The sequence below is a fragment of the Panthera pardus genome, unplaced genomic scaffold (assembly GCF_024362965.1).
Source record: "Panthera pardus isolate Hobbes unplaced genomic scaffold, ASM2436296v1 HiC_scaffold_8, whole genome shotgun sequence".
NCBI classification, from domain to species: domain Eukaryota; kingdom Metazoa; phylum Chordata; class Mammalia; order Carnivora; family Felidae; genus Panthera; species Panthera pardus.
This window is the reverse complement of record NW_026527013.1, coordinates 76,948,969-76,974,356: the sequence shown is the minus strand read 5'-3', so window position 1 is coordinate 76,974,356 and position 25,388 is coordinate 76,948,969. Positions and strand designations below refer to the sequence as shown.

The window sequence follows — 25,388 nt, the reverse complement described above, 5'->3', positions numbered from 1 at the left end:
TGGAATCAAAAATCCTCCAGTAACTTTTGATTTCTCAGAAACTTAACTGCTGACAGCCTACTCTTGATTGGAAGCCTTACCTACGGGCAACATGAATGTCTATGGACACATATTTTGTGTGATTTATGTAGTATATACTGCATTCTTACAATAAAGTAAGGTAGAGAAAAGAAAATGTTATTAGGAAAATCATAAAGAAGAGATAACACATTTACAGTACAGTACTGTACTTACGAGGAAAAAATCCACTTATAGGTAGGTGGTCCTGTGCAGTTCAAACCTCTGTTGTTCAAGGATCAACTATATAAGCAAAACCTCCCTTGCAAATGGATAGAATTCTCAAGTTCACGACCTGGATTTTTATTTTTGGTTCCCTTCTGCAATGGTTCTTACCTTTATTTTATTCTATTTTAAGTAATTTAAGTAATCTTAAGTAATTAAGTAATCTTAAATAAATCTTATTTATTTTCGGTAATCTCTACACCCAGGGTGGGACTTGAACTCAGGACCCTGAGATTCAGAGTTGCATGTTCTTCTGACTGAGCCAGCCAGGTGTCCTTTAACCTTATTTAAGGGTCAAGTAAGTTTCTGAAATCTGTTGAAAGCTGTTGACTCATTCATTTATTAGGAAAAATGCACATGCTCAGACCTCGTAGGATACAATTACAGGGAATTTACACTAGGGTTCTCCCAAGAGGAGTTCTGTTTCCTGGAGCTTAAAGAATTGTCATTGTCTGTATTTTCCAGCTAGGTAGGTAACTGCAGGCTGGTGTCCAGAAGGTCCATAGTTTTGGAGTCTCTTCTGCATTTACTCCAGAATACTGATGATAGGGCGAGAATCCACCTGTTTGCTAAACTCTCCCATCTTTCATCTACACCTGCATTAGTCAGTTTTAGCAAGATTCATTCCAGCAGAAGACAGAAGCCTGCTGAGGTAGGGTAGATCCTATTCCCCTCACTTCTTTCTAGTCTCCATTCCTGTCTGGTCCAGCTGATTCCTTCCCTGATTGCCCAGATGACTGAGAAGAAAGATAGAACCGAACAGTTGACAGGGTAAGAAAGTGAGCCACCTGGACACCTGATTTTGATTGTGAAATGTAACGCACACGGGCACACACAGAGAGAAAAGAGTGTACACAATGTATCTAAAATGTATGATTAAGTTGTGAACCCTCTACAACCATCAGCCACTCACTACTTCTGAAGAAACACTTTCTAGAAATACAGAGCATTTATTAAATACAAAACTGGCCACTGCTCCTTTCCTCCTCTCCACCCCAGGGCAGTAGGAGAGCTGTGTGCCAGACTGTGGTGCTTCTTGATTCACACAACGTAGGAGCCAAGGTCAAGGCTCCCAGCAGTCCTGTTTTCCACGCAGGGCTCTGCTCTCCTGTAACAAGTTTCCCTATCCCACCCCTGACCTCGCAGCCCGCGTTAGTAATTGGGAGGTGAGTGAGGATCCTGGTGACAACCAGTAGGATTCTTGGCCTCCCACTTCGGGAAAAGGAAAGAACAGGGCAGGAGGAGTAGCATTTCTTTCCCGGTAGGATAGATAGGTGGGGAAAGACCGCTGCCTTTGTGTTCCTCTTTTCGACTAAGGTGTCTCTGTTGCTCCATAAATAAAAAACGTCTCCCTGCCTTCTGTGAGCGCTATAAAGGCACCGGAGCGGCTGTCCCGGGGGCATTGCGGGCGGGGCACCAGCCGAAACAGGTGAGCTGGCCTGACTCGGCTCTGGCTCCACTCCCGGGAGGCAGCGCTAGCTGCGGAAGGGACTAGCGTGGGGGCACGGAGCGGGCGGGCAGGGGGCAGTACAGCCTTCTTTCTGAGAAGCTGAGAGCGAGAAGGGAGCTAGGAAAACAGGCAAGAGGTCTGCCCCACCTCCCTAAAGTTCTGCCCCCGGGAGAACGGCGACCTGCTGCTGGAATTTGCCTGCAGTGCACGCAGCCTCAGGACCCGGGGAACGTGGCCTAGGGTTTCCACGCCCGGCCCGGGGGCCAGTGCTTCTCTCCAGGTGCGCGCCTGGGGACGTGCCCTGGGTCGGGTGCGACCAGAGAGGAGCGCTCACAGAGTCCCCTTCCAGCCCCTCACACGCTTCGGATCCAGCCCGGGTTTGGGGAGATTTCAGGACGCGGACAGCGCCCTGGCTGCCCGCGGGTGGGGACTGGGTCGGGCTCCGGAAGACCCCAAGGCCGGCCTCACTTCCTTCAGAGTCTGCGAGCCCCGGGCGGCAGGTGCAAGCGACGGGACCCGAAGGTCCTCACGTGCCCCCCTGCAGGCGGGTGGTGCGCGCCCGGGGGTGGCGGCCCGGAGCGCCCAGGACGGCAGAGCGCGGACCGGGCGCTCCGGGATCGGCTGCAACAGGTGGGGCCGGGCGACAGCTAACGGGCGGTCGCCTTTTCCAGTCCCTTCCTCTTCGCCTCCTCTCCCTCCTTCCCCGCTCCATCTCGTCCCTCCTCTTCGCCATCCGCCTCGCAGGTCATGGAAGCGCCCGGCAGCAGATTGGAGCCGCCACCGCTCCCCGAGTACAGCTGCAGCTACGTGGTGTCGCGGCCGGTCTACAGCGAGCTCGCCTTCCAGCAGCAGTACGAGCGGCGCCTGCAGGAGCGCAAGACGCTGCGGGAGAGTCTGGCCAAGGGCTGCAGGTAGCGGCCGCGGCGGGCCGGGCGTGTGGGCGCGCGGACCGGGCGTGGGATGTCGCGCAGCCCTGCCGGGTTGCCCCGGCTTCTACCGTCCGCATTGCTGTCCTTCCTGGTCGCAGGGTGGCTCCATCATTCTCGGCCCGAATGGACCCTAGTCCCGGAAACTCCTCTCTGGGGAGAGTGTGTTCCGAGAGCTCCATCTCTCTCTCTCTCTCCCTCTCTCTCTCTCTCTCTCTCCCTCCCTCCCTCCCTCCTCTCTTGGAGACACCTGAAGTGCGCTTGGGGGTACACAGGGTTCCTATGGTCTTCTTGTGAAGGCCAGGCTGAGAACAGTGAAGAAAGGGGCTCGATTAAAAAGAGATGATGGGTAAAGCCATCACCTGACCAGGAGTCCTTGAAAGCCCCAAGCTCCTCTAGGCAGGATGCCACTCGGAGACACGGAAGGAACCCAGGAGAGCACAGCGTGCTCCAAGTTCTTTCCTGTCAGGCAGCGGGACCCCCAGGGAGACCTCCATCACTTTCTAAACCCAAACAGGCCATCCATAATTAGATATCACCAACAAAAACTAGAACTGTCAGCTACTGCCAGATTCTCTTTCTTTTTAAAAATCTTTTATTACAGGGGTGCCTGGGTGTCTCAGTCCGTTGAGCATCCGACTTCGGCTCAGGTCATGATCTTACAGTTTGTGGGTTCGAGCCCCACATCAGGCTCTGTGCTGACAGCTTGCTCAGAGCCTGCAGCCTGCTTCAGATTCTGTGTCTCCCTCTCTCTCTCTCTGCCCCTCCCCCGCTCCTGCTCTGTCTCTCTCTGTCTCTCAAAAATAAATGTTAAAAAAATTAAAAAAAAATTATTACAGAACATAAGCACATATAAAAGTAGACAAAGTAGTATAATGAAGCCCCCCCTTCCTTTTTTTACCCACCACCCAGCTTCAACAACCAAGCTCTATTTCCACCCACTTGTCTCCACTCCATTTTTTTTGAAGCTGATCCCACAGAGTGTATCTTTTTGTCTGTATATATTTCAGTATATATCTCTAAAGACTCTTTAGAAAAAATAACCACAATTCCCTTATCACACCTAAAAAATGATTCCTTAATATGGAGAACATCAAAATTTCCAATTGTCTCATAAATATAATTGAAATAATTTAGTTGAATGAAGAGTCTAATAATGTCCATACGCTCTTTTATTTTTTTTAATATATGAAATTTATTGTCAAATAGGTTTCCATACAATGCCCAGTGCTCATCCCAACAGGTGCCCTCCTCAACACCCATCACCCACCCTCCCCTCCCTCCCACCCCCCATCAGCTCTCAGTTTGTTCTCAGTTTTTAAGAGTCTCTTATGCTTTGGCTCTCTCCCACTCTAATCTCTCTCTCTCTTTTTTTTTTTCCTTCCCCTCCCCCATGGGTTCCTGTTAAGTGTCCATACACTCTTAATATTTGTTTTCTTTTGTCTATGGCATGCTGAATTAAAAAAAAAATACTAAGTAGCGAGGTACAGCAAAATGTATACATTTATCATGTTAAGATTTTTGTATACACTGGCTCCGAGCTTGCATCGCCAAAATAAACAGAGCATGTTTGTTTTTCTTTAAAGACAAACAAGTAGTAGAAGGCGCCTGGGTTAGAAGTCTGAAAATTAATCTCCACTTAGAGACTCCACATTGATCTATCTGTGGCTGGTCTAGAAAATGGGCCCTTGTGTAGGGATATTTTCTCAGAGGATTACAAAGGTGGGAGAGGGGAGGGGACACTTAATCCTGTGTTTTCTAGCACAGTGCATTTAAAAGAGTAGATAGAGTTCTTGGCAAAAGCATGGTAAGCGCTTGAGGCTTAGTATTTTCCTTGCAAGTCTTACTCTTTTTCTAAACAGTTGTAAAGATCAGCGGGGTCCAGCTCAAACGTTGTGCTTTGCCGTTGGTAATGGCAGAGATGGGACTAGAAACTCCATTTTCTTGCCCTTTGACAGTTGTTCGAGAAAGAGAGGCCTGGCTGTGTTGAAGAATCTCTTGCCCATCCTGGACTGGCTCCCCAAGTACCGAATCAAGGAATGGCTGCTTAGTGACATCATCTCGGGAGTTAGTACTGGCCTGGTGGGCACCCTGCAAGGTAAGTGTTGGTGAATTGGCTCCCATGTGATCGAGAGTTACAGTCTCCAGCAGCAGTTCGTAACTCCCTCCTGACTCCCAGGGGTCTGTACCCAATGTTTGCTTACCCTTCGAGATCTTCGTCTTTCCTCTAGAGCCCCTTAGTGGATAGATTTGCTTCTTTTCTCCTCTTCCTTAGAGGCCTCTTCCTGGGAAACCCTGCTGCTTCTCTAGCCACATGGCTTCAACTAGAGTCCTAGCATCTAAGCAGTAGCTTCCCAATCTCTATTGACCACAACTCACAGTAAGAAATATACATTACATTGTGATCTGCACACACACATATCTCAAGTTTTGTGAAATAGTTATTTACTCCCACCACAAGTGATGTGTTCTGATAGTTTTTATTCTGTCCTGTTCTATTCTGCTTATATTTTTTAAATGATGATTGCAGTCCATTAAATTATTTTGCATCCCACACATGGGCCTTGACCTGCAATTTGAAAGTGGCTTAAGGGGAGCACCTGGGTGGCTCAGTCAGTTAAGCGTCCGGCTTCAGCTCAGCATCTCACGGTTTGTGGGTTCGACCCCTGCGTCAGGCTCTGTGCTAACAGCTCAGAGCCTGGAGTCTGCATCGGATTCTGTGTCTCCCTCTCTCTCTGGCCGTCCCCCACTTGTGCTCTTTCTCTCTTTCTCTCAAAAATAAGTAAAACATTAAACAAAATTTTTTAATGGCTTAAGGGAAAGTGAAGGAAGTGTTTTAGCCTGGAGTGTTATATATAAACATTCTTTCTGTCCTCCTTCCTTTTTTTAATCCATCACCTTATTTTAATCTCTGGCAAAATGTCTCAACAGAGGTGTTTTGTTTTGTTTTTAAACTGGCTTCATACTATATTTCCATGAACATCTTGGAAATCTGTTGCATAGTTGGTGAATAGCAGTATGGGCATTCTTCTCGGCCCCCATCCCCGTTGCCTTGCTTCTGCTATCCCCCCAACTCTACAAAGTCCTGGACCATGGAAACAGAAGTATCATTTATTTATTATAATTTTTTAGGGCACCTCATATGCTCCAGGTCCTAGGTATGCTGACATGAATGAGGTGTACCACCTGCTTTCAAGGAGCTCATGGTCCAATAGGAAAGTGGATAATAACCATTCAATAAGAGCTGTGACAAGGGCAACAAGGCCTAAGAAGTGACCATGCACAGAGGCTCACAACCCAGCCTTAGGGGATTGGGAATGGCTTCCTAGAGGTTGAGCTGTCAGAGTAGAACTTATGGGAAGGTTAAATCTGAGATTGCCGAATAATGGGAAGTAGAATGGGATAGGGATGTGTGTAGAAAGATGGCTTGAAAATGGACTATTTCAGAAGTTAGTAATAGTCGTTGAGCAATGTCATGAACCAACCTTTGCCCATAAAGCTCTCAAGATTACTCAGAGCAGGACAGGTAGATTTCCACAGAGGAGGATGTTCTGTGTCCCTCATGTGGAGCCCCGTCCTGACCAACCATGTTTTCAATCACAAAGGAGGATGGAAGAGGAGGTAGGGCTGGGCAGTACATAGTTAGGTGATGCCACGTGAGCATGTGCACTGTGGACTCTTAACAGCTGTGACGGAGCAATTCTGTGTGGCTCCTGGGGGACAGGGACCATCAAGTTAATGTTTGTGTAGCTGGTGCCTGGCACGGAGGCTGGCACAAAATAGATGGCAACATTTGGTAAAGGAGGACTGAATTGCATTTCTGATAATGAATCATCTTTATATACAAAAAATGGTATTTCAACTTCCATATCTCCCAAATTTTCATAGATAAGTATCTTGTAAGAATTAACCCTACTTTTAATTTTGTCTATCAAGTACCAGACACTAGGCTGGCTTTGGCCAATTATCTTATTTAATCCTCACAAAAACTATTAACTCCTTTTCCATAGATGAGAAATCCATTAAATCTTTTTTATTTTTATAAAATTATCATAGTAAGGTGAGATTTTTGGGAGGCTAACCTGGTTCATTCATGCATTCATTCATCCTTCACTTAATGACATTTAAAAACCAATTCCAGATGCCAGGTGTTCAGCCATGAGGATTAAATGGTTTATTGACAGGCACAGATACTGACTTCATGGAGTTCCTTTTGAATGTAGACAGAGGGATTAATTAAATAAATAAAAAGATAAAAAGAAAAGTAATTACAGATTGCGATAGATTTAATCCATTGTGTTGGACTCTGTAATATGGATTACTTTGAAGAGGGAGTGTTTATTTCTTTATTTTGAGAGAGAGAGAGAACAAGTGGAGAAGAGGGACAGAGGGAGAGAGAGAATCTTAAGCATGCTCCCCACTCAGACGCGGGGCCTGATCCCATGACCCTGAGATTCTGACCTGAGCTGAAATCAAGAGTTGGATACTCTACCAACTCAGCCACCCAGGCACCGTTGGAGTGTTTGTTTTAGATAGAATGGTCAAGGAAGTCCTTACTGATTAGGTGAAATTCAGTCAGAGACCCAGAGGATGAAGACACTGCCATGACAAGAGCAGAAGGGGGAGTTTACCAAACAAAGGCCCAAGGCCAAAAGGAGTTCAGTATTTTCAAGAATTCTAGTGTGGGTGGGTGCCGTGAGGGGTGGCGGCTGGTGAACTGAATGAGATAAGGTTGGGCAGGGCTGGGATTAGGATGAGACAGTGAGGCACTGACTCTCAGAAGGCTTCCTTAAGTATTGTGCCTCAGGCACCTGGCTTGCCTCACCCCTCCCAGCCTGGAGGACAGGTGTGTCAGCTGGAACCAGATCGGCAGGAGATGGAGAGATCCACACAGATTTGAAATATATTTTGGAGCAGCAGTCGCTGATGTCTACTGATGGATTTAGTGTGATGAAAATCACAGGTGGCTCCAAGGTTGTTGGCTTGAGCAACTGGGTAGATGGTTATGTCACTTATTACAATGGCAAAGGCTGGCTGAGGAGCAGTTTGGGATGGAAAGTGAAGAGTGTCCTTTTGGACATGCTAAGTTTGGGATGTAGGTGAGATCTCTAAGTGGAAATGCTAAATATTGAGTTGGAGCTACTTCAAGTGTGAAGAGCAGAGGAGACGTCTGAGCTAGACAGAAAAATCAGGAAAGCATCGCTGTAGAGGTGATCTTTAAAATAGAGGCGGGGCACCTGGGTGGCTCAGTGGGTTTAACCTCCATCCCTTAATTTCTTGATTTCAGTTTGGGTCATGGTCTCACGGTTTGTGGGGTTCAGGCTCTGTGCTGACTGCTGCAGGGGTGGGGAGCCTGCTTGGGATTCTCTCTCTCTCTCTCTCTCTGCCTCTCTCTCTCTCTCTCTCAAAATAAATAGATAAATCAACTTTAAAAAAATATAAAAGAGTGGGAATGCCTGAGACAACCCAGGCAGAAGGGGCAGATGGAAGAGAAGATGGCTGGACCATCCAGAGGTCAGAAAGATAAGGGGGGTGGGGCCGCAAGGAAACATAAGGAGGCTCAGGAGGTTGGAGAGAAAGAATTGGAGAGATGTGGGGTCAGAAGCCAAGAGGGGAGGTTGTTTTTAAAAGGACAGAGGGGCAGGGGCACCTGGGTGGCTCAGTCAGTTGAGCGTCCAACTTTGGCTCAGGTCATGATCTCATGATTCGTGGGTTCGAGCCCCACATCGGGCTCTGTGCTGACAGCCCGGAGCCTGGAGCCTGCTTCGGATTCTGTGTCTCCCTCTCTCTCTGCCCTTCCCCCACTTGTGCTCTGTCTTTCTCTGTCTCTCAAAAATGAATAAACGTTAAAAAAAAAAAAAAAAGGACAGAGGGACAATAGTGTCAAATACTCTTCAGGGGAGAGCTTAAAGGTGGGACAAAGGCAATGCTTTTAAGAAGGTTTGCTGTGACCTAGAGTAGAAAAATAGCTGCAACTCTAGAGAGGTAAAGAGATGGAGGTAGAATGAGGGAAGATTTCATTTTCTTTTCCTTGAAGAGATACTAGAACATATTTGGGAACTAGTGGGAATATCCTTGTAGAGAAAGGCATTGATGGCCCAACAGGTGGAGGAGAAACTGAAAGTGGTGAGAAGGGGTGAATGTGAATGGGGCTCAAGGACAGAAGTAGGAGGGTTGCTCCTTAAAGACAAGGGGGAGATCTCCTCCATTTTTAAAGGAAGAAAGAAAAAATGGTGCAAGTATAGAGGGGTTTGAAATTATGGTGAAAAGCAAATTCAGAGCATCTCTTTACGGATTCTGTGTTTTGGGTGGAATCTGAGATTCATGTCTGAACCATGTCTGTGTGCAGAAGGGGGAGGGCAGCAGTTTGAGGAAACTTTGGGAGGTTTGAGTCTTGCTCAGAACAAGGATGTGGAGTTGGGCCGCCAGGCAGTCCGGAGTCTCCACGTGGGGCTCCTGTTCACATATCTCCCTTGAGATGGGTCAGCAAATTATCTGGTCTCTGGTCCAGCTTCTCTAGCCACTCAAATGCTCAAATGTCTCCCAAAAGGTGGATGTTTGGATTCAACCAGACTGGGGTTTTACGAGACAAGAAAAGGGAAGGTGAGAGAGAGAAGCAAGGGAGTTCGGAGTGTTTGCAAAATTACATGGACAGGAGGCAAGAGAAGACAGGAGGGCACCAAAGAGAGGGAGAGAGTGGATTTTGAAGCCTCATGAGGACACAGATGAGGACACAGAAATGTTGCAACAACGATTCTGGAGTAGGTGAGCTGAAAGCCTAGGATGTTTTTTGGGAGAGAGAACTCAAAACAAATTTCAGAGGGGGTGCCATTGTGTCTAGTGGTGGCTCGGTCCGTGACACATCACTGACTGGATGGCCGAGGAGTGGGAGAGTAACTCATCAGAGAGGTCAGGCTCAACTTACTGAGAAACCGCTTGTTGAGAAGGATAATGGGATCTTTTTGACTTTTGTTATAAAAAAAATTCTCACCAGCCAGCAAAAGATCAATGCAGGCATTTTAGGGCTACCTTCATTCCCAACTATGGGGAGACTGCTCTCCAGTTTCTACTTTGCCTTCTAGATGCTTGCAAACATTTGTTAGTACCACCATTGTCGGCATAGGCCATCATCCTGCACATGAGGGCCGCCAGCACAGAGATTCCACAGCTTAAACTGATGGCTTCGATTTCTTTAGAAATGGTGTGATTTCAAAATTGTTGCACCAAATTCCTTTGTAATAAAGCTGGTTACAATATATTTGGGTAGCGGTTGTCCCTAAGTAGGACACTGTATGAAAACAGAAAAAGTCCCTATTTTGTCAGGCTTGTAAACACTGCAGAGCCCAGTGTAGGGAAGTGAAGCTTGAGAAAGACTTGGAAAAAGTCATAGAAAGTAGGTTGTTTTTATCTCCTGCTCCTTCTTCCCTTTGTGGAGCCACCATTCTACTCCATTTTCTTGGGATGAGTGATTATTGCCATTTCTTGCTGTAATTCATGTATTAAAATGATTGCATACAGATTATTCTAGAATGCAAATTCTGTAAGGGCAGAGACTTTCTTTTGTCCACTCCCAGACCTAGAATAGTGCTGGCACATGGTAGGTACATAATCAATAGTTGTTGAATGAATGCGTGAATGTTTATTGTAGGAAACTAGAAAATACATATAAAGAACATGAAAAAAATACCTCTTCCACAAACTATAAGTCTCCTTTGATCCTACCATGTAGAAAACCCATTAATATTTTAGTAAATGTCCTACTAGACACACAAATGCATATCTATGTAAAAGAATAAAGAAATGCCAGAATGATAAGCACTACATTCTGGATAGTGGTTGCCTTCAAGGGATAGAGGGAGGAAGGAGGATGTGATGGAGGAAAAGTATATAGAGTTGTAACTTTATTGGCGATTTCTCCCTCCCTCCCTCCCTCCCTTCCTTTCTTTCTTTCTTTCTTTCTTTCTTTCTTTCTTTCTTTCTTTCTTTCTTTCTCTCAAGATTTTAAGTAATCTCTGCACCCAATGTGGGGCTCAAACCCGCAACCCTGAGATCAAGAGTCATTCCCTGTACCAGCTGAGCCAGCCAGGTGCCCCACTAGCAATTTATTTCTTAAGCCAGATGGTGAATACATGGGTATTTATTATATTATATAGTCTTTGAATATCGAAATGACTTAGTATATTATTTAAAATCTTTTGAGAATTTTTTTGTGCATGCAACATGCAGGTTTACTTTTATAAAAGGGGGAGCAGGCATGCTTACCGCGATTTTAAATCCTGCTTTTTCTTCGCTTTTTCTTTGTTCTTTACATATCTCCATGTTAGGAAATGTATTTCTACATATCACATCAATTTCATGTGATAGAATTACAGTATGCAAAGTGTAATTTAGTTAACTTTTCCATTTTGAGACATTCATTCAGTAGCTAACGTGGGGCAGTTGTGAGCCAGGATCTTTAGGTTGTTTTCGACTTTTGTTTTTTTAACTGCTCTAAATGTAATCCTTTGTTAAGGGCCCAGGGATCAAAGGGCTTGATTTTCTCTCACTGTAAGTGAGTGAAATGTGAGAAAGTAATTTAAGTAAGATGTGCTGACTACCTAAGAAGTACTTAACCAGGGAAAAGAACTCATCATCATGGTCTTCCAATTCCCATGTACACAGAAAAGTTGAGGTTTCTCCATACCGCAATACATGGGCCCAGAGGCTTCTTGGGACAGACAGCTTAGCGGAGGAAACCTCGCAGAGTTTTCTTGCCTGCTGCTGTGTATAATTGCCATATTTTTCTTTGTTTTGACCTAACTTCTGTTAACAAGAAAGGTGGAAAGGGCAGTGCAACAATGCTTATGTCCCTCTGAACACAGAGAAACACTGCATTCACACAAAATATCTATGTGCAAAATTGCTCTGAGCCTTTGGACCGAATTGATGAAATTACAAAATTTTTTTATTTTAGTTAAATCCAAGTTAGTTAACATATAGTGTAATAATGTTTCAGGAGTAGAATTCAGTGATTCATCACTTACATACAATACCCAGGGCTCATCCCAACAAATGCCCTCGTTAAGGCCCATCACCCATTTAGCCCTTCCCCCCTCCCAACAACCCTCCGGCAACCCTCTGTTTGTTCTCTAAATTAAAGAGTCTCTTATGGCTTGTTTCCCTCTCTGTTTTTATCTTATTTTTCCTTCCCTTCCCCAATGTTCATCTGTTTTGTGTCTTAAATTACACATATGAGTAAAATCATATGATATTTGTCTTTCTCTGACTGACTTATTTCGCTTAGCCTAATACATTCTAGTTCCCTCCATGCTGTTGCAAATGGTAAGATTTCATTCTTTTTGATTGCCAAGTAATTCTCTCTCTCTCTCTCTCTCTATATATATATATATATATATATATATACACACACACACCACATCTTCTTTATCCATTCATCAGTCAAGGAACCTTTGGGCTCTTTCTATAAGTTGGCTCTTGTTGATAGTGCTGATATAAACATTGGGGTGCACGTGCCCCTTTGAATCAGCACTTTTGTGTCTTTTGGATAAACACCTAGTAGTGCAATTGCTGGACCGTTGGGTAGTTCTATTTTTAATATTTTGAGGAACCTCCATACTGTTTTCCAGAGGGCCTGCACCGGTTTGCATTCCCACCAGCTGCGCAAAAGGGGACCAACAGCGCTAAAGGGTTCCCCTTTCTCCGCATCCTCACCAACATCTGTTGTTTCCGGATTTGTTCATTGTAGCCACCCTGACTGGCGTGAGGTGGTATCTCAGTGTGGTTTTGATTTGTATTTCCCTGAATGAATTGATAAAAATTTTAACCAACTGCTTTGACTTCTTTTTTCCACTCGTCTGATCACTGGGTAATTTGGATTACCTGTCAATTCAATTTATTTACACAGGCGATGTGTGGACACCATCATCATTTCAGCTGATTTAGACCGTGTTCTGCATCCTTGCATAGCCTCAGACTGTAGGAGGCCTCCTTGCATAGCCTCAGACTGTAGGAGGCCTCAGACATAAGGAGACCACTCTGGGCAAGCTGCAAAGTGGGCCTATCTTTGAAAAGGTCTTTCTTTGCACAGTAGAAATAATACCATAACTTTTGTTGGTGAATTTAATCATTTTGGATGTACTTTCAGGCATGGCGTATGCTCTCCTGGCTGCCGTTCCTGTCGGATATGGTCTCTACTCTGCTTTTTTCCCTATCCTAACATATTTTATCTTTGGAACATCAAGACACATCTCAGTTGGTAATTATAAGCATATACTACAATTATATTTATTCACGTTTAACGTGTTTCGGCTCTAGTATGTGTATTATGCTTCCATATCTTTGTTAATAATGTTTTCCGGGAAAATAGGCCTTCAGTGCTTTGCCTGCTTTTCCTATTCAATGACACAGTGGTTCTTAGCTTTCAAAGTACCATCTCTTCAGTATTAAGTTTATACTTAACTTTTTTTTTTTTTTTATAAAGAGGAGAAAATTGAGAGATTGGTCAAAATGGCAGCCTACCTTCAAATTCTAGCATATTTTCATTTTCTTAATGTAATAAATTTGACTCCATATTTAGAAAGTGTTCTCTTCCAAAATAGAAAATGACAAGGAAAAAATATCTTCAAGAGGTCTTCAAACCTCCTGTTTTACTAGACTAACTTGTCATTTACTAAATAATGTTCATCAAATCCATATTCATCATTTCATTAAAAACTATACTCATTTTAAGTCACTAATACTGGAAGACCAGCAAAGTTGTGCCAAAACTATTTAGAAACTAAGCTTGGCTTTCCTTCTTGGTATGGCTCAAAATAGGCTTATTTTCTGCTGTTCCTAAAATTTGAATTCTCTTTTGCTAGAATGTTCTAGTAAATGAATGTCTTAATGCTATTTTGTGACTTTGACATTTATACTTGAGATAATTTTGCGCCTACATCCATCTGCTGGCTAGACATGTCTACCTGGACAGTCCTCTTGAAACATATACAACCATCTATTGTATCTCCAACCCATATCCTTGTCCTTAGTTGTATTGTCCCCAGTGTCTAGCATATTGCCTTGTCTATGGAAGGAGATCAGGAAGAGGTTATTGATTGAGAACACTTCCTCACCTGGGAGAATCTATCAGTATCAAATGCTTGACAGTGTGAGGAACATAGAAGCTGTTTTTTTCCTCTTTGGTATTCTATCCATTTAGACACTCCAGGTTACTGGATTTTGGTACTGAGCCCTCCCAACTGTTAAAGCCTTCCATGATGAAAGGATAGGATCATCATCATGGATAAAAACATCAGGAGTGAATGGGAGAAAAGGAATACTTTTAAAACATAGAATCTTCTAGACTGGCATTTGATATGAAAAAAATAATTTGTTTTGAAAAGAGAAAAAGAGAAACAATGTACTCTCTTTGCTGTTTCTTTACCCTAATTGGGACCCTGTGATAATGGATCAAGGTACTCAGCTCCGCAGGGATCAGGACACCGGATGCTCTAGGGAATGAGCTTATATGGAATAAGATGAAACAAATAAGGATCCAGCTTGTTGACCACCTCTGCCAGAAAACTCCCCCACCCCTACCCCAGTTCACACGAAGACCGCACAAAGACTGGTTAGACAACCCCTCTGAGTATTCACAAAGCATCTGGAATGCTATTTTACAATTGCCTATCTACATGTCTCTCTTGCTCATTTCTGGGTCACGAATGCCTTGAAGCGTGTGTTTTGGGGCTTCTTTTGTGAAGAAGCAATATTTTCCCAACCACAGCTAATAATTTCACACATTTTTCTAATCCTATGTAGACATAGTGTTGAACCTAAACATGTATGATGAATAATTACTAACTGATAGAGCCTTTCTTCCCCAGGGCCTTTCCCTGTGGTCAGTTTAATGGTGGGATCTGTTGTTCTGAGCATGGCCCCCGACGAACACTTTCGCATATCCAGCAGTAATGGCACTGCGTTCAATGCCACCGTGATAGACTCTGAGGCTAGAGACGCAACAAGAGTATTGATTGCAAGCACCCTTACTCTTCTGGTTGGCATCATACAGGTAATGGGATGACAAGTAAAATGTAAATTGGCATGATTTTTATTTGAAATTACTGAGTGTAAAGCATGTGGACTTAAAGATTCATTTAAAAGCACAACAGAGCGATTTATTGGACCCCCCCCCCCCAAGTTATTTTTTAACTTCTACTGTTTTAGGTCAGATGCTGAAATAGTCAGCAAGACCCCCTGATTAGGGCTCAGGTATTATCAAAGTTAGAGACAGAAAAAAAATCAGAAGAACATGTGTGATTCTATTTTTTTTAATTAAAAAATTTTTTTTAATATTTATTTTTGAGAGAGAGAGAGAGGCAAAGAGAGGGGGACAGAGAATCCAAAGCGGGTTCTGAGCTGTCAGCACAGAGCCCAACACGGTGCTCAAGCTCACGAACCACGAGATCATGACCTGAGCCCAAGTCAGAAGCTCAACTGACTGAACCACCCAGGTGCCCCATGTGTGATTGTAATGAGAATGAGGGAAGGGAAGTATACAGAATGCACAAAGGAGCAAAAAGTGTCCTAGTGAGCAGAGCCATGGGATCTGAAAGTCAGAGGAATAAGTCCTATGATTTTTGCTTTTACACATTACATATCCAGAAACACTTCAAGGTTCATGTTACACAGTTTTCAAATTTTAGGGTAGAGGAGGGGCATTGGGAAATCCAGATTTGCTTCCTACAAGTATTTGTGTGTTATCAGCAGGTTACCAGAGTTTTAACTGGTGTTGAGTTTATTTTTATTTTTTTTTAATGTTTATTTATTTGTGTGTGAGAGAGAAACAGAGCATGAGTGGGGAGGGGCAGAGAGACAGACACAGAATTGGAAGCAGGCTCCAAGCTCTGAGATGTCAGCTCAGAGCCTAATGTGGGGCTCGAACTCACGACCGTGAGATCATGACCTAAGTGGACGTCGGATGCTCAACCAACTGAGCCACCCAGACACCCCAAATGGTGTTGGGTTTAATTTGTTAATAGTTCAAGAGAATTGGTCCTTCTTCCAGGCAAACTTTAACTTCTTTCCTTCTCATACTAGTTGATATTTGGAGCTTTGCAGATCGGATTCATAGTGAGGTACTTGGCAGATCCTTTGGTTGGCGGATTCACAACAGCTGCTGCCTTCCAAGTGCTCGTCTCACAGCTGAAGATCGTTCTCAACGTTTCGACCAAAAACTATAATGGCGTTCTCTCCATTATCTATGTAAGTGTGGCTTTTTACTCCGGAGATGGCTCACGGAGAAAAATCTGTTCTTTTCCTCTGTACCCTGAGTCTGGAGAGCATATGTTCCTCCATGCCATACTTTGGGAAGCCATTGAAAACATTCTTCTCTGAAAGAAAGCAATAGAATCAGGAGTAACATTGAAGACGGCAGATTTTACAAAGCATCGTTCTCAACTGGTCAAAATGGTTCCACAAGTGTCACTGCACTTAAAAATATGAAGGAAAATAAAGTGGTATAGTGAAGTGAAGTCTGGTGTGGGATGCCACAGACTTGAGTTCCAGTTTCCAAGTGGCCTCTGATAAGTTGAGTGGCCGTAGACACATCATGGGGGATAGTGGCTGAAAGCTCATGTTTAGAGCTGGATCCTGGATTAATATCCTGACTGTTGTATATATTAATTATATGAGCAAATCACCATACCTCAGTTTCCTTCTCTGCCAAATAGAATTAGTAACAATATCTGTATTCATAATTAAGTTAAATAAGGGTGTAAGAGAAGCACTTGGCCCAGAGGCTGACACATTAACAAGTACTCAAAAAAAGTAGTTAGGTTGAAATTATTATTTCACATTTCAAGGCTTCTTTTTTTATTTGTAAAATGAAATGACTGGAGCTGTAGCTCTAAAGCCCTTTTTAACTGTGAGAGTCCATAAAATGCATAATGTAAATGTCTCAGCAATTATAGATGAAAAGGAACATCAGAATCGGAGGTGATCAACATGCAAAAGAGATGCAAAAGAAGGATGTAGATCACACTAATTAGATTTGAAAAAGTTCTTGGATCTAAATCTGTGTTCTATATAAAGCATGCTATTGATGCTTGAAAAATGATAATGATAGTAACATGATGTCATTCTAGCTTGGGGAGGATGATACTATGCCAAATAAATGTGCTAGCCTTGAGAATGGGGTTTCAGTCCTTTACTGACCCACGTATTAGCTTCTAAAACAATGTAAGGCCATGCGTTCATATGCAAAAAATTAGTGATGTGGTCAGGAATTTGCTCAATTTCACAACAGTGTCATAATCCCATGTTCTCTATACATTCAACCAATACTGCCGAGTGCCTATTATAAGCCGGGTACTGTGCTAAGCAGTGGGAGTAGGTAGAGGAGATAGTATAACCCAGTGATTAATCAGGGACTATTGGGGGTGCCTGGGTGGCTCAGTCGGTTGGGGGTTGGGCGGCTGACTTCGGCTCAGGTCATGATCTCACAGCTCTTGAGCTCAAGCCCCGCGTCGGGCTCTGTGCTGACAGCTCAGAACCTGGAGCCTGCTTCAGATTCTGTGTCTCCCTCTCTCTCTACCCCTCCCATGCGCGCTCTCTCTCTCTCTCTCTTTCAAAAATAAATAAACATTAAACAAATTTTTTAAAAAAACAGGGACTTTGAACTTCAGTAGACTTGAGCTGGAATCTTGGTTCCACTGCCTACTTACTACCCACGATTACTACCCATGATTTGGGGCATGTTAAATTTAACATCCTATACACCTCAGTGTCCTCAGATGTAAAATGGGAATAATAATAGTAGCTGCCTCTTAGTGTTGTGAGGAATAAAGGAAAATCTGTGTAAAACACTTAGCACAATACCTGGCTCTTAGGAAGAGTTCAGTAAATTATTATTATTATTATTATTATTATTACCAATATTGTTGTTGTTATTACTGTTATCATTATTTTTATGGTGATTAGACCTCCTGTAGCTTAGTGTTCGCTTCTCAAGTACCCAGACTGTTAACACAGGCTGTTTTTTGTTACACAGGATTATTTTTGTCATTGTTGCTTTTTTTGCAACCAGGTCCTTGGTTCATTTTGAAAGCTTCTGAGTCCCTTTCTCTGACAGGCTCCCTCGCATTTGCAGTCCCTGGCACATCTTGCTTTTCCTTGCATTCCCACATTTCCTGCCTGCTGTTCATTCATTTATTCCTTCATTGTCATTCATACAGTTCATCTATTCAATAAATATTTATTGACCACCTCCTATGTGCTAGGAACTAGTTTCTCCCTATACGAATCCACTGACCCCTGAATCCACCAAGAGACCCCTTACTGAGTGTACTCACTTCTTCGTGAACATTGCTTGGCCTGCCTCCACACAGATCACAGGAGGCTCAGGCTGACGGTTAACCTGGTTCCCTGGCCACTGGGGGACCTCGCCAACAGGAGAATGAAATAGTTCTTCCTGTCTCCTAGGACTATGTTTTACGTTTTATTTTTTAAGTTTTTATTTTAATTCCAGTGTAGTTAACACACAGTGTTTTATTAGTTTCAGGTGTACAATGTAGTGATTCAATAATCTATACATGGCCCCGTGCTCATCATGACAAGTGCACTCCTTAGTCCCCAGCTCCTATTTTACCCATCCCCCCACCCGCATCCCCTCTTGTAACCATAAGTTTGTTCTGTACAGCTAAGAATGTGTTTCTTGGTTTGTCTCTCTCTTTTTTTACCTTTGCTCATCTGTTTTGTTTCTTAAATTTCACATATGAGGGAAATCATGGTATTTGTCTTTCTCTAACGTATTTTGCTCAGCATTATTCTCTCTAGCTCCATTCATGTCATTGCAAATGGCAAGATTTCATTCTTTTTAATGGCTGAGTAACAATCCATTGTATGTATATATACCAACTCTTCTTTATCCATTCATCAGTCCTTGGACACTTGGGCTGCTTCCATAATTTGGCTATTGTAAATAATGCGACTATAAACACAGGGGTGCATGTATCCCTTTGAATTAGTGTTTTTGTGGGGGTTTTTGGGTAAATACCCAGTAGTGTGATTACTGTATCATAGGGTAATACTATTTTTAACTTTCAGGGGAAACTCCATATTGTTTTCCACAGTGGCTGCACCATTTTGCATTACAACCAACAGTGCATGAGAGTTCCTTTTTCTCCACATCCTTGCCAACATTTGTTGTTTCTTCTTTGATCTTAGTCATTCTAACAGGTGTGAGGTAATATCTCACTGTGGTTTTGATTTGCATTTCCCTGATGATGAGTGATATTGAGCATCTTAATATGTATCTTCTTTGGAGAAATGTCTGTTCATGTCTTCTGCCCATTTTTAAATTAAATTTTTAAATTCTGCTCATATTTTAAATTTATATATTTTGGGTACTAATGCTTTATTGGATATGTCATTTGCAAATATCTTCTCATTTAGTAGGTTGTCTTTCATTTCTGTTGATTGTTTCATTTGCTGTGCAGAAACTTTTTTTTTTTTTTTTGTAGTCCCAATACTTTATTTTTGCTTTTATTTCCCTCACTTCAGGAGACATTTAGAAAAATGTGGCTATGGCTGATGTCAGAAATTACTGTCTGTGTTCTCTTCTAGTACTTTTATGGTTTCAAGTCTCCCATTTAGGTCTTTCATCCATTTTGAATTTATTTTTGTATATGGTATAAGAAAGAGGCCCAGTTTCATTTTTTGCATGTTGCTGTCCGGTTTTCCAAACACCATTTGTTGAAGAGACTGTTTTTCTCATCGTAGATTCCTTTCTACTTAGACAAAGATTAATTGATCGTTTAATTGTGGGTTTATTTCTGGGTTTTCTATTCTGTTCCACTGCTCTATGTGTCTGTTTTTATTCCAGTACCATGCTGGTACTTGAACCCACGACCCTGAGATCAAGACCCGAGCTGAGATCAAAAGTCAGATGCTTCACTGAGCCATCCAGGTGCCCCAGTACCATGTTGTCTTGATTACTATAGTTTTGTAGTATAAAGTCCCGGTATTGTGATACCTATAGTTTTTTCTTCCTTTTTCAAGATTGCCTTGGCTATTCAGGGTCTTTTGTGGTTCCATACAAATTTTAGGATTGTTTTGTTCCAGTTCTGTGAAAAATACTGTTGGTATTTTGTTAGGGATTGCATTAAATGTATATATATGGCTTTGGGTAGTACAGACATTTTAACAGTATTCGTTCTTCCAACCCACAAACATGGTACGTCTTTCCATTTCTTTGTGTCTTTCCTAGAACTACGTTTAAGATGAAGCTTGTTGCAAATGACCCCACTTTGAGACATGGACAAAAGTACCAAGACATACTAGAATAAGGTCAAAAATTGTTTTTAAACCAGACATGATTATTATGTGACTTATGTTCTGTTGAACATTATTCTTGAAGTCTCAGGTTAGAGTATATCATAGAATTTTGAGAGAATTCCTCCAGGCCAGTCAAGTTGGATGAATATATCTCAATCTTCCCTGTGTGATCATGTCTCTAAGCTTGCTCTTCTGAAAAGAAAGGATCAGCAGATTTGGAAAGGGTTGCATAACAGTTGAATGAACCACTCAGTACCTGAACAGACAATTTCACTTATGACATTACTGGCAGCAATCATTTGTGAAAGAACCCTTCAACAAATGCAGAGTAGTCATGGATTCCGTCCAGGAAAATTTGGAAGATTGTTGTAAGATAATTTCCTTGGCATGTAGTAACTTAACATCCCTTTTGTTATAAGGTTGTACTTTGGATTGTTTCCCTTCCCCAACTCCTCCCAAGAAATAAGATGATTAATTGAAAGAATTGGAGGAGGAAATATTGGGACAGTATGAAAAACTAAAACTTTAATTAGCAAATGCCAGAGACACTGAATATAGGATGCAGAAGGGGGAATGAAAGGATGCTGGTGGAATTCAGAATTAATAATACTTCTCATCCCACTATGTAGCTACTCAATTGTGTAAGCAAATCACATAGCACATTTAAGAGTGAGTATATTGGGGCTCCTGGGTGGCTCAGTCAGTTGAGCAGCTGAATCTTGATTTCAGCTTAGGTCAGGATCTCACAGTTCATGGGATGGAGCCCTGCCTCAGGCTCTCCACTAACAGCATGGAGCCTGCACAGAGCCTGCTTAGGATTCTCTTTCTCCCTCTCTTTCTGCCCCTCCCATGCTTGCATACATTCTCTCTCTCTCTCTTTCTCTCTCAAAATAAATAAACTTTGAACAACTGTATATATAAAAAAAAAAAGAGTATGTTTTCCTACCATTCACTTTGAAAGGCTTGTCTCAATAGACAAAGGAAGAGTTTCTGCTTGCTTACTAAAGTGATACCTACCTCCTCCTTTATTCCTCTAATGAGGAGAAAGACCACACTGAAAAGTTCTGCCCAGATGATGAGGGTGTTGAAAGCCACCATTAAGCTTGAGCAGATTCACTATTCTGAATCTGTTCCATTTTATAAAAATCAAGCCATTATAATAAGGAAAGAACACTTGAAGCTCTAAGGGTTGATCTACATATGAGCAAAAGTTGTTTCTGGTAGGAGGAAATACCTGACTACAAGGGGGTGATTATGACGGGTTTGTTATATTTATAAAGATGAATTAAAAATAAATTTCGCACCAAAAGTTAACTGACAAACTTCTTCATATGTAATATCAAGTATATATTTTTTTCTTCTGGCTTCATACCCCAAGGTAATGCTAGGCAAAGAAGGAAGAAATTATCTAAGTGAAATGGTCCTAAAATTCTCTGAGCATGGTAGGAAAATAGTATAATATTTTCCATCACGGAAATGATTATTATTATGATTTGAACTATTCAGAATATTAGGTTGAAAGATGGATTTATATGTGTATCCACCTTTTAAACAAATTTAATAAGTATTTCCATAGTAATCTAAATTAGAGTTAATTTTTAGTACTTTCTTAGAGTCTCGTTTCTATTGTCTTTGAATACAATCTGACTACTTCAGTTTATTTGGGTGAATTTTATTTCCATGTAGACTAAACTTTTTATTGAAGAATTTTTTGGAAGAAATAACTCATATATATGCAACTCATATATTTATATGCTTGTTTAACGCAATTGTATAATATAAACTGATTTTGTTTTTTGTGACTCGTATTACATTTTTAATACACTAGAAGTGCTTTTTATTCAAAGATCTAAGTGACTCTCATAGATTAAATGGGAATCCAAGAGTGATAATTTTTGTAAGGTGAAAATGTTTCTATGACTGGGGTAGTTATCTGATTGTTTTTAAGTTTGAATTTTCCCCTCTTGAGTTGAAAGTAAACCTTTATTGTGTAGACAGTTAAGTGAAATATTGTATCTAGCTTATGAATTAATGAGGCTTGTCATCAGAAAATTGATGATGTGGAACTTGAGAAACTTAACAGGTGATCATAGGGGAAGGGAAGGAAAAATAAGATATAAACAGAGAAAGAGGCAAACCATAGGAGACTCGTAAATACAGAGAACAAACAGAGGGTTGCTGGAGGGGAGATAGGTGGAGGGGATGGGCTGAATGGGTGATGGGCATTAAGGAGGGCACTTGTTGGGATGAGCACTGGGTGTTATACGTCAGTGATGAATCACTGGGTTCTACTCCTGAAGCCAAGACTACACTGTATGTTAGCTAACTTGAGAATAAAAAAAGAAGAAGAAAGAAAGTTGATGATGTGAAGGGCCAGACGCAATACCATCATGACTCTGAGGCATGTAGGACTGTTAGCTCCTAGGACAGATGCCCTAAATTCCTGAGTTATTGTGTCTGCTTGTGGTACTCCTCCATTTTCTCTTTTTCACCGGGCTATCACTGGCTTCATCGTTTGCTATCAGTGTATCTGCCTCTAGCAATTTTCACTGACTCTGGAAGGCAATGTAAATTTGTTGGTATTGGGTTTAAAGCAAGAGCAAAAATACTCTGAGTGAAAGTCCAAGGGGCTTCCTGCTTGAACTCTCATTCAAGGACTTGGTGGACGTATTTTGCCGGCATGAAAGCGTCTCCCCTCATTTCCTTACTCTTGAATGTTCTCCTGAGAGTTGGAGTTCCTAGCAAAATGACTGTTAGATCACTTAATGTTTATTATACATAATTGTTACTGGATTGTCATTATAATTATTTTAAATATAGCTTACCTATAAAATTAAGTAACAAATATGTTATAAATGATCAGATGCTCCATTCCTTTATTTTCATATAAAATATACCTATAAAAGGACCATTCGAAAAGAGTAACCTTCACTGAGAGATTATTTGTCTCAAAGAATTAAAGAATACCTTCCTAAGTCATGCCTTCTATAAAACTGAAGCTGCCAGAACAAAGGTATTAGTGTTCTTCCCTGGGATTCTCCCTTGCTAATCTTCCTTGATTCCCAGAAACCTCCTATTTACAAAACAAAACTAGCTTTTTCTTGGAGTTAACTAGCTTTTTCTTGAGGTGGCTTATCTGTGCACTTGGAAAGAGTTGTGTTTTTAAAGTCATTTCAGTTCAAGTTTCAACTAAGTACCAAATTAATTTCCAAAAAAATTATATTTGAACTATATATCAATTCAGTAGCTTTTCTTTGCCATGAAGAATGGATCAATCCCTATGTATCTACATATGAAGTATTCAGGTATTTTTATTACCACCCATATAATTCAGGTTTGGGAAGAGTTTTAGCTAAAATACTGGCTAATTGGGACTTTTGGGTTTATCAGTTTTTAGTCTCAATAATACCACATCAACATTGTGAAATTAGGTCACTTAATAGCCCCTGTAAAACCACTTTAAGATATAAACTTTAAAAACTTTTCTGCAAGTGGGGCACCTGGGTGGCTCAGTCGGTTAAGCGTCTGACTCTGGATTTTGGCTCAGGTCATGATCTCACAGTTTGTAAGTTCGAGCCCTGCATGGAGCCTGTTTGGGATTTCTCTCTCTCTCTCTCTCTCTCTCTCTCTCTCTCTCTCTCTCTCTCTCAAAATAAGTCAATAAACATTAAAACTTTTATGCAAATAAAATTCAACATATAATGATTTTTTTCTTTTAAAACATCTCATTTTATTGTAAAAAATGCAAATGGTTTTACCACTCCAATTAACCATCACTAATAACTTGGTACATATATATCAAATACTGGCTGTTTTTAATGGTCTCTGTGTTAGCCAACACATTTTTATGATTTTATGTGAAATTCTTAAGTGCTTTCGATGATGATATGATTTTTCACATGGGAAGAATATAAAATTATTTTCTTTTTACAGACTCTGATTGAGATTTTTCAAAATATTGGCCACACCAATCTTGCTGATTTTATTGCTGGATTACTCACCATTATCATCTGTATGGCAGTTAAGGAAGTAAATGATCGATTTAAGCACAAAATTCCAGTCCCTATTCCTATAGAAGTAATTGTGGTAAGTAAAACATGTAATTAGAAAATTCAGCATTAATCGGTTTGACAAGAAAGAAGTTGTAACATATATATGATATTGTAGTATGTATATCTATATATCTACATATCAAGTAATATATGTATATATGACAATGGAATATTACTGAGTCATGAAAAAGAATGAGATCCTGCCATTTGCAACAACATGGATGGAGCTAGAGAGTATAAGCTAAGTGAAATAAGTCAGTCAGAGAAAGACAAATACTATGTGGAATTTAAGAAACAAAACAAATGAACAAACAAAGAAAAAACAAACAAACAAAAAAAACCCCTGGAATCTTAAATACAGAGAACAAACTGGTGGTTGCCAGAAGGGAGGTGGGGGGGGGTGGGTAAAATCGATAAAGGGGAAAACAAAAGCACTCTTATCTTGACGAGCACGATGTAAAGTATAGAAAAGTTGAACCATGATATTGTACACCTGAAACTAATATAACACCATATGTTAATTATACTTGGATAAAAGAAAGAAAGAAAGAAAGAAAGAAAGAAAGAAAGAAAGAAAGAAAGAAAGAAGGAAAGAAAGAAGCCAACAGGGAAGACTTCCCAATGAGGAGACAAAAAATAAAAATAAAAAAGGAGTTGTTAAAACATGGAGTTTTTTTTAAAATCTCTTTTGTTTTATTTTCAGACAATAATTGCTACAGCCATTTCATATGGAGCCAACCTGGAAAAAAATTACAATGCTGGCATTGTTAAATCCATCCCACGGGGGTGAGTGCAGACTTCCTCTTAGGCAATACTAATATATTAAGTCAGAATTTTCTATTTAAAGGAAACCTTTTATTATAAGCCTCATTTCATTGGTGCTCCCTCAATAGCCTTCTTTGTGTGTGATCTTAAAGAAACACCCAGTTGTGCAAACTGTCAGTGTGTGTGTCGATAAAGTTTAAGCCATTTGTTTCAAAGCAGCTCCCATACCCTCTGTCCTTTTCTTCATTTTCTTAAAATATGGCAGGACATGTACAGTTACCACCAGACTCCTGATTTAAGCTCATATGTAGAATTGCAATATGATATAAATAGAATCATGGTTAGTAACGTTTATTACACTGAGAACAATCTGTTTAAGGAATAAGGGACATCTGGTTTAACTTCTCTACCATTTAGTTTAATCAATCTTAAATAATAATTATGTCACTTGTTCCCATGAATAAAACTCATTATCTTCAAGGGAAGGTTTATATATGTTTGGTAGTTCGGTGAGTTAGAAGAGTAAAGAGCAGAGTTCCTTTGTCCACTTCTGTCACCGTCTAGATGGGTGACAGAGGGCAGGGGGCGGGGGCTCCTATA

The 25,388-nt window shown here is 41.3% G+C and overlaps 1 protein-coding gene across 4 annotated transcripts in view; it reads left to right on the top strand.

The window, feature by feature from the left end:
• Nucleotides 1-1,502: 1,502 nt before the first annotated feature.
• The window catches only part of SLC26A4 (solute carrier family 26 member 4), a 53,933-nt gene continuing 30,047 nt past the window's right edge, over nt 1,503-25,388 (top strand). The window contains exons 1-8 of one of the 4 annotated variants that reach the window (XM_019451178.2): nt 1,503-1,711; nt 2,477-2,643; nt 4,617-4,756; nt 12,803-12,913; nt 14,523-14,707; nt 15,736-15,900; nt 23,905-24,057; nt 24,727-24,809. In XM_019451178.2, the coding sequence (XP_019306723.1) occupies nt 2,480-2,643; nt 4,617-4,756; nt 12,803-12,913; nt 14,523-14,707; nt 15,736-15,900; nt 23,905-24,057; nt 24,727-24,809 (1,001 nt within the window). In that variant the 5' untranslated portion in view covers nt 1,503-1,711; nt 2,477-2,479. Of the gene's footprint in view, nt 1,712-1,782; nt 2,013-2,171; nt 2,363-2,476; nt 2,644-4,616; nt 4,757-12,802; nt 12,914-14,522; nt 14,708-15,735; nt 15,901-23,904; nt 24,058-24,726; nt 24,810-25,388 lie in introns of those variants that run through there. The other 3 variants (XM_019451175.2, XM_019451176.2, XM_019451177.2) reach the window with 3 other exon arrangements.